Source organism: Sceloporus undulatus, chromosome 1 (assembly GCF_019175285.1).
Source record: "Sceloporus undulatus isolate JIND9_A2432 ecotype Alabama chromosome 1, SceUnd_v1.1, whole genome shotgun sequence".
NCBI lineage: Eukaryota > Metazoa > Chordata > Lepidosauria > Squamata > Phrynosomatidae > Sceloporus > Sceloporus undulatus.
The window spans coordinates 167764736-167774659 of NC_056522.1; the positions used below are offsets into that span (position 1 = coordinate 167764736).

General features: G+C 40.5%; 1 protein-coding gene across 2 annotated transcripts in view; it reads right to left on the bottom strand.

The window, feature by feature from the left end:
- The window catches only part of ASB18 (ankyrin repeat and SOCS box containing 18), a 54819-nt gene extending 46311 nt beyond the window's left edge, over positions 1 to 8508 (bottom strand). Inside the window, exons 1-2 of one of the 2 annotated variants that reach the window (XM_042445171.1) lie at positions 8463 to 8508; positions 2828 to 3155 (exon numbers count right to left, since the gene is read on the bottom strand). In XM_042445171.1, the coding sequence (XP_042301105.1) occupies positions 2828 to 3055 (228 nt within the window). In that variant the 5' untranslated portion in view covers positions 3056 to 3155; positions 8463 to 8508. Of the gene's footprint in view, positions 1 to 2823; positions 3156 to 8462 lie in introns of both variants that reach the window. The other variant, XM_042445170.1, reaches the window with a different exon arrangement.
- Positions 8509 to 9924: the final 1416 nt, after the last annotated feature.

Here is a 9924-nt window from a genome sequence, read left to right on the forward strand (position 1 = left end):
CCTTCCCAGGCCCACGTTAAGAGCCAGCAGCCACACCAAGCAAAGGAGATTTGTTCAGTTGCAAACTGGGGCTCAAGAAGGATGATTTTTCAGCCCCTCCTGCCAGTCAGCAAGGTTGTGGCAGTCAGATGTAGGGCCTCTGTTGAAATTCCTTTTTGTAGCCTTGCTCACTGGTGAGAAGGAGTAGAAACATCCTCCTCCTTGCTCTCCACTTGACAGATGAATAAACATCCTTCGCTTGATGTGGCTGCTGGTTATTAAGGTGGGCTTGAGGGGTAGGAACAGGAGATGTTACTTAGGATCTTATCATACGTAGCTATTAAACTGCAATTATAGATGATATTGCACCTTTGGCAATACTTATCACACAACATTTTTGCAACCCATAGCTGCTGTGTATGCAAAATTTGGTTAGGACATCCCTTTTCATTGATGTTGGGAACCTGTAAATAGCTCCCAGTTGCACAGAAATCCCAGTACTTCTCACATGCAAAATGTCGCTGCCATGGCAGTTGCCATATTAGCAGTCATGTGATGTCACAATTTCCTCCTCCCCCCTTCCCCTTCCCCTCGCTATTAACAAGGAGCCTGATTCTCTTTTTAAAAAAGTATTTTCTTTTCTTTTTAGTACCTTAAATCACTTTATCAGAATGACACACTGGGTATGCCACAGGCCAGAAAGGTGAGGTTAAGGGGGAGTGTGGAAGAGAACACAAGGGATTGTTGATGGTGGTAGTAACCCCAGTAGTGCGATCGCAAAGACATGCGATAATGGTTGCTCTCAAACTAGTATGTTTGCATTTTTAATTAGGGCTATAACAGTGAGAACAGGGCTTATGTGGTAAGGCCCTTAGTTATACATTTGTAACTAAATAACTGATGTAGGCTATTGATGATGTTGTGGAAGAAATTAATTAATTGATATTCACCAGAATCTGACAATCATTCATGCACATTTAATGCATGGTGTTTCTATGAAGGCAACCTTAGACCTGACTTAAATGTGTAGGTGCACACATATTAGAACCCTGAATGCAATTTCACAATGGGTTTAATATGCTCAGAAGCAGGCCTTGCCTCATAATCTCCGTGCAGATGGAGAGTTAAGCTATAAAGATGAACTCTGTTAGCCCAGATGAAACCCTGCTGAAGTGAGTGGGATTGCTTCAGAAGATACTTTTTTTTAAAAAAAATGGCACTTTAATTGTTTTTTTTAAAAATCAAGGCCTGTTACAGACTACCAAAATAAAGCTGTTTCGGGTCTCTTTGGAGGTATGCTATTTAAATGATGCATGCATCCGAAGAATCTGGAAGCTGCACCAAAGCTGCACTCCAGTGCTTAGGAATGGAGTGTGGCTTTGGCGCGACCTCCGGACTCTTAAGACCCATGCATCATTTAAATAGCATACCTCCAAAGAGACCCGAAGCAGCTTTATTTTGGCAGTCTGTAACAGGCCCAAGTGTCCAAATTTGTAGGGGTTTATCAATCTGATTGTATGTGAGTACACTCACGTCTCCATATTTGCATGTTTTAAAAATCATCTGTACATTTCAAAAAACTTTCTGCATTGGCAGATGACATCCCCATTGTACACCTCCAGCATATGGCTGCCTGTATAGTCTTCTGTACACCAGTGAGGCCCACGGTAGCACAATCTTGTCCTCCACCCATCTACACAATGCTATGCAAAGTCCTGCCATTTCATGAACCATTTAAACACTGTTCTTAATCATTCTTTTCTTTGTAGCCAATTCTCTCCTTCTCTCCATCACATTGCTTCTTTGTAAAAGCAATGAACGGACGAGCATATCTCCCTTGTGGGCAGCTTCCTGAGCAATGGGTGCTGGACTGGGGTGTCTATTGGGTTTGGAAGAGGATATGTCTTTTAAAAAATTGTCTGGATAAGCCTTTGGTAGAGCCTCACCTTATTTCTGCAGTATTTCACCCCCCGGCTGCCCCCAATCAATCTGGGTGATGTAATTTGCCTGATAAAATTATGTGTACTAATTATGCAAATGAGATAGACTAAATTAGCATGCCTGGTCTGCATAATTTCTCGTTCAAGCACAGAGGCATGCAGGGAGGGAGGGGGCAATGAAAGGTCACCTTTCTTGATAGCTTGGCCAGCTAAGAAACTATCTGTTTCTGTTCACTAGCGCTCCTTCAGAGGTTCTGTCCTGCTTACTGTGTGGGGTCTGGATTGGGCCCCATCATCTTTTGCATCTCTTGCAGTCATCCATCAGGGCAATTATTATTTCTCTAACCTGAGCATTCACTTTTCTTTCCAGGTCTGGTTGGAAGGGATTAATCAGGGCGTGGAAGAAGAAGAAAAGTGCTAAGAGCACATGCTTGAGTGCGGAGTATTTTTCTTTCATTAAATGCAAACATTTATTTTGATGCTGCTGCTCTGGATATCACAAAGCATTGTTCCTGAAACTAAAATCCCAGGCTTCCACAGAAGGCAGCCATAGCAGTTCAAGTTGAATAATAGCGTTGTAAAAGTGTAGTGTGATATTGTCATATATGCATCCCAGAAACACATACATAACTTGGTACTAAAACATAGCTACTAATAGGTACCACTCTTTCCCTACTACCTTTAGTCATATACTAGACTCTTCCTCATACAAATCTGCTACTTCCACATTATGGAATATTTCTGAGAAACTCAGAATGAAGCATGCAAATCTGAATCGGTTTAGGTTCAAACGGCATATTTATATTATTGATTTGCATTATGTTGAGCTCCAAATCCGTGTTTTCTTCATGCAGTGACAATCCTGAAAATGGGATGATTTAATTGGCACAAATGAACCAGTTACCTACTAACACCAGAGGGTGCAGTTGAGCTGCTGGGTCTTTCATCCAGTCATCATTAGATAGTTCTATGGTGGCATCCACATGTTTCACTTCACTGCAGAGTAAATCCATCACAGTCTCTTCATCCTCCACTTCCAGGGCATTCTTTAATCTGTTAACTAAATCCGAGTTGAGTGGGTGATCTGGGATACAGTCAAAACCAGACTTCCTGAGCACTTTGTGGTTGGGAACCATTTTCTCCCCCAGGCAGCGTGCAAAGTAAGCTGGCTGTAAATGAGAAGTGTTGCTTGGTTTTGCTAAAAATAGCCCAAGCTCCTCTTTCACTTGCAGGATCCTAAGAGAAGAGAGGAATGTTGAGGGAGTCACTGAAAGTGCCAGAACTCAAATGTTTTTGAGGAGTTTATGGAAATATTTTCTCCCAAGAGACATGCCGAGGAAATGCTATAATTATCATGCAAAGGTAGTGTACAAGTGGTATCTTCTCCTGTACCACTTCTAATCAGTTAATTGAAACTGACAGATGAGATAATCAGTACTGTAAATGTAAATTCTTTGAAATGACATCCCATTTTTTAAGGATTAAAAGCTGGTTTTTGTTCTGAACAAATGTGAGTGATATCACTACACTCATGGATCTGAGGTTTAGCATGGGTTTATTACTGGTTACAGGTCTTAATAGGAATAGCAATAGCCAGTACCTACCTATATTGCTTATCAGTACACTTAAGCACTCCCTAAGCGGTTTACAATGTGTAAGCTAATTGCCCCCATTAAGCTGGGCACTCATTTTAGCGACTTCAGAAGGATGTAAGCCCGAGTTGAGGTTGAGCCCTTGGCTAGTCCCCACCGACTATCAACGCTAGTTTAAATATTGGGGAAATTAGCTTGTGCAAGAGGCTTGTGTAGCCTTTGGACCATTTGCACATGTTTATAGCAGTACTGAGGAGAATCAAAAATCTGGGTTTAGTTAAGAGGGTATTATTTTAAAAAATGCAAAGTGCAATCACACACACAAGATGGCAATTCAAACAGACACAGCATACAGACCTAATGAAAAAGGAAATATGGAAAGGTGATAGCGGAGTTTTAGAGGTTTGCAGTGGGGTGATAATTACCTGTACAATGAGTAGACCCTGGAAAGCTGGAGTGACTCAGACTGGGAGGTCTGAGGGTGACACAGAACATACACAGAGGGTGGGGGTGTATAACAGCTGTGTGCACAGAGGTTAGATTTTGAAACCCCATATTTATACCTAAAATATAGCCCAAGCAATGGGCTATCTCACCAGGTAATAAAGGTAATAAATTCTTTCTCAGGAATTGACAATGAGATTCCAGACTAGTTGATGGCTTTAATTTCAGTATGGCAAAAACAGTGATTGGATCAGGATATTCCCAGGATGGGTCATAGAATCATAGAATCATAGAATCATAGAGTTGGAAGAGACTGCAAGGGCCATCCAGTCCAACTCCCTGCCATGCAGGAAATCCAAATCAAAGCATCCCCAACAGATGGCCATCCAGCCTCTGTTTAAAGACCTCCAAGGAAGAAGACTCCACTACACTCCGAGGGAGTTTGTTCCACTGTCGAACAGCCCTTACTGTCAGGAAGTTCCTCCTAATGTTGAGGTGGAATCTCTTTTCCTGTAGCTTGCATCCATTGTTCCGGGTCCTGTTCTCTGGAGCAGCAGAAAACAAGCTTGCTCCCTCCTCAATATGACATCCTTTCACATATTTAAACAGGGCTATCATATCACCTCTTAATCTTCTCTTCTCCAGGCTAAACATCCCCAGCTGCAAGTATACTTACAAAGACGATGTACAGGAAGGGTGGAGGATATGTCCTCTTAAATAAAATATGTCTTAAATTGCACAACAAATCCATGACAATACTGGACTAATGACATCAAAGATCACTACTGCCTTTCTTAGGTTATCATATTGGGAAGTATTAACAATGTATCTGTTTGCTATCTTGAGATAGCTAAGCCTGTTTAGTATTATTCTGAAGTTTTGGATTTTTAAATTACTTCTTTCTTATTATGGTTGGTATTTCAGTACTTGAAGATAATCTTAAACAGAGAGATCTTTTTTAAAAAAAGAAGCTTGGCAAATACTGTTTAAGTTCCACTGGGCATTATGATAGGATAGAGCAAAATATGTTACTTCTTTAACTAGTATATGTAGGTATGACAGCACCTTTTGGACAGAAAAGTTTGACTGGGAACACAACAGGGGGTGGGCAGAGAGATTAGTTTACTGCAAAGAGATCCTTTGCCACAAGTTGTAGGAAGAAACAGATGACTTGGGGGAAGGTAGACGCAATTGATACACCCATCTGGATTTGACTGTCTTGTTTACTTGAATATGTACATGCCTCAGGACATGCTCCTTTCCTCGTGAGAACCTGACCTAGTGTTCCTGAAAGGCTGTCTCAAAAACACGCTGTCTCCAGATATGAGATGTGAGATATGGGGACCCCAAAGTACAGCACAGGGTATCCAAGATTTCACTGTTTTGAAAATGGTCAGAATTTCCTGTTCCAAGTAAAATGAGAGGGATGAACACTGTGTCATAGTGTTCTGAATGACAAATTTTGGTAAAACAGGGTTCTAATCCCAATTTAGCCATGGAAACCCACTGGGTGATCTTGAACAAGTCACATTCTGTCATGCTTGGAGGGAGGCAATGGCACCCCCCCCCCCCGACCAAATCCAGCCAAGGAAACCCTGTGATAGGTTTGCCTTAGGATCACCATAAGTAAAAAAATGACTTGAAGACCCACAACAAATGAATACAAGAAGGGGGGATACTATTTATTTCCACCAGGAATCCCAGAGTTGTTGTTTTTTTTTAAATGTTGGGAAGGGCTCAGTACTGACAGGAAGGCCATTTTTAATATTTCTCCTTGCAGGTATGCTTTTATAAAACAATAAAAGTACCCCCTCTTCCTTTTTACTTTTTAAAAAGCAAAAGCTGTGGAGGGGACATGTCAGAAGACAGGAGGATCATACAGAATACGTTCAAAAGAACATGTAAACATACATAGCTACCAAACTTCAGGGATGGAGAATCTCCTGGTACAGAACCTGGGATTGGGGGTAAAAGATTGTTTCTAATGTGGGAAAACAGGCATTAAAGTGGCAAATGAAAAATAAGTGAAAACAAATGTAATAATAATAATAATAATAATAATAATAATAATAATAATTTTTTTTTATCTTGCCCCTCTGTGTATCACAATTGGGATGCCTTACAGCATTAAAATATACAATCCAGATCCCCCAATCTCATCCTCCCTAAAATACAATTAAAAAATTTACAATATAAAACATAACTTAAAATAATACACAACAAAATAACAGTGATTACAATAAGAAAAATCAGGTTCCAACAATTAGGTACTGTATTCATTTTTGGGTGGCCGGGTATCTATTCATGAAATGTAAATGCATTCGAGATCAAATTTTTCCCAGTTTCCCCCCTGATGGGATGTGAGCTGGCCAGGGATGTGGGAGTCATACTTGCTATCTCTTAGAAATGCCCCTCACATGTTCAGTCCAGCTTATTCTCAAGTAGGTGTGCATAGGATAGATTGCATTCATCTTTTGCTATTCCTTGGAGGATTCAACTGCAATAGCTGTCATTCTTATTCTTACTATTTGTGGTTGATCAACTAAGTGCACTTTCGATAATTCCTGAGGGGACAGGTCAACTACATAAAAGTCTTGGTGATACAATTTTGGCTGATCATGGGAGGGAGGGTCAAGCCCTCCACGCCTCTCCCACCCCCTTTCTGAGGCCTGTGATTTTTAGGCACCAGAATCATGGTTTTGAAGGAACTATTTTGTTGAAGCTTTAATTGTTTTTGAGATTTACTCTGATTTTGTTCACTGCTATTCCTTACTCCTCTTGTTCTTCATCACTGGGAACTTGTAGTATTTGAATACTAATTGCAGTTTGTCAAGAGTACTGTTGACAACTGAAATGGCTGATGGAGAAGAATGAAAAATGTGAGCTCAGTTGTCCTTTGCTGTTCTCTCATTTTGGTTTTTTTTCCTTTCTCTCTTTTTCTGTGCTTTCCCCAGTGTTATTTCAAAGTGAATCTTAGTGCGTGGAAGATAGATTCACTTCATGCCCAGCCACAGCTAAGAGGGGAAGCCTAGCCTTCTTCTCACTACCTTTGTCTCCAAGACAAAGTACGGCATAGCACTGGGTAAGTTTCACTTGAAAGTCCCCCTGTACAGACAGCCAAGCTATATGGGGATGGAGACAGGGGAGAGCAGAGGCGTATGCTTGCCCTAATGGAGGAGATTAGAGGAGTCATGCAGAGGAATGGGAATAAGGGCCTTGATGCGGGACCCTCCCACTTCAGATGGGAGACTTCACAGCTCCGAACACACTGTGATGTCTAAGTGAAATGTAACCTTCATGTAGCCTCAGTTGAGAAACAGCTGTGCCAAATGAATAATTTTGACTAGCTTCTTAGGAGACTTACCCCCAAACATAAAATCACCATTTTTGTCAAAAGGTTTAGTGCCCATTCTGGAGACCTATTCAGTGTAATTTAATGCAAAACTAATTTTAGTCCCACAACCGTACATGTAAACTGCCTTAAAAGATTTGAGGATTGGATTATTTTGTTCCACAGCAGTAAAGCTCTCAGTAGTGATGAAACATACAGGGGTGAAACAAGAGGAACATTGTTGGATCTTGTAACAAACAGCATTTGAATTATTATTAATTATTATTATTTTTAGAAAATTGATATCTAATCTTGGCATTAGTTTGATATCTTTTTCTTTTATATTATACAGTTTAAGCTAATAGACTATCCAAATCATGATTCAAATTTGAAACACCCCATTATTGTGTGTTCTACTGAATTTATTTTGAACATTTAGATCTTGTTGTTCAAAAGTTTTTTTGAAAACACACACACACACACACAGAGTAATTGTCTTTCTTGGGTCATATGAAATTAACAAGAGAAAAAGAACTCACATTTATGTGAAAACTAACTCTCCCAGATGATCAGGTCAGTATAAAATGACATGAAATTAACTGCAGGGCCTTGTCTCACCAAAATATAAGATGAACCCTTATTCCATATGCAAATACTGTATGAAAACATTTGGTCAATATCTTTAAAACCTGTGTTTTGTTTATAAAAAGAAAAAAAAGGCAACTTTTATGGTCCCCTTGACTAGGCTAGGTAGGACTGATGGGAGCCGCAAGAAGATCTGGTGAACACACATCACTTACTCCTACAGAAGCATAGCTCTTTGTAGGTATATGTCCATATCATAGCAATTGGCTTGAGCCCAGAAACATGAATTAATTTTCAAACTCAGTTGTAGAATGCTTGGTAATATTCTACACTGGTTTCGATACAGAAGAACCCTATCTAAAACCTTGGGGCTCCATGCTCTAAGTTTATGCAGAAAAATATCCAAAATTTGGTATTAATTACCTGGCATCTTGTTATTGACTTACCCATGGATAACTACAGTTTATATGCACATAAATCCCCTTTTAGAGGGGACACAAATGCTTTTCTCTTGCTCTTGCACTTTGTCCAAACACCTCCCACACGAAAAGCTGTTAAGCCCCCAGAGGAATTCCTGCTGCTTTTTCTTACCAGAGGGAAAGTGGAGGGAGGACAATTTAGACGTGGAAAATCCAGCTGCTCTCAGCTCACAGGGGAAGGAAAGGCAAGTGTACTCCACTTGAGAGCATACTTTTATTTCGTCATTCCTTGATTGTTGAGACCAGCTGCTTCACTCTGGTCTGAAACACCTACCTCCTCCTCCACCACTAGTAAGTGACAGCAGTCGGAGTGCCTTCTGGGGCTTAACAGGTGCCAAGTGGTGGGAGGATTTGGACCTGTGTGTTTGGAGCTACTCACACTTGAAGGATCTTGTTCCTTGTGTCTTTGAGTAGTAGAAGCTGAAAGGGTGATCAGATAGGGCAGTACTGTAATCCAGGTAAGTAATGTTGAAATGAGATTATTAGTAAAGAGGTAAAGAAGTTACAGGTTTTGAGTTACACTTAACTATTGCAGCTATACTTTTGGGAAAGACAAAAAACTGGTTACATAGTAAGTATATTCTGATGGCATGGCTCTTGAGCATGGCCTTGAGTGCATAGATGGCCTTGACCACCATCAGAAGCTCCAGTGCACTGAAATGGAACTGAATCTCCATCGTGACCAAAGCCTGTGAAGCTGGTGAAGGCCACAGTGCATTCCCTACTCTGAAAGGGATGTGTCAGTGCTCCCTATGCAGAGAGGTACTTTCTGTGAAGAAGACGGTGACAGATTGTCTATTTTGAGCAGAATCATATAGATTTGGGTGGAGTGCTTAAGGCTGTGAAAGTTGCCTGGGGAATAGATAGATAGGCAGACATCAGCTAAGCAATTCTGGAGCTGTGAGAACTGAAGTTTAGCATAGGAGAAGATGGCTAAAGTGACTGAAGGCATCTTTAGGCACAGCCAATGCATCTTAGTGAGATGTTTAAAGATCAGACACTGCTGCCCAAAACTGGCCCACACTTTCTCAAGTCTTACTTCTGTTTTCCTGTCTGCCTTCATCCATTCACCCATGAGAAATGTCGGCCAAACTAGTTTTCATTTTGGCCATAATTTCAGAGCCTGGTTCAGTCTTGGCACTGCCAACATTAGTGGCTATGGGACCAAGCAGTTGAACATGAACAATAGAGGCATTATCTGTACCACAGCCACCAAGCACTCCATCTCAGGATATTCAGAACCACTTAGCACCATTAATGCCTGGTAAGAATGTAGAAGCATCTTCCTTTTAAGATATCAGAGTTCAAATCCACAGTAGCATCTCTGCCAAAGGGTTTTTTTGAAAAGCAGAAAAGGAAGTCAATTAGCTTCTTGTGCAGAAGCTCAACAGACTTCAGAACTCCAGATAGCTATCACCAAACTCTTTCAACTGTTGCCTTAGACAACTGTTTTTCCAACTCAATTTATTGTTGTAATCCTGCCTCCATCTTTGGAGAGGCGGGAAATATAAATAAAATTTATTATTATTATTATTATTATTATTATTATTATTATTATTATTATTATTATTATT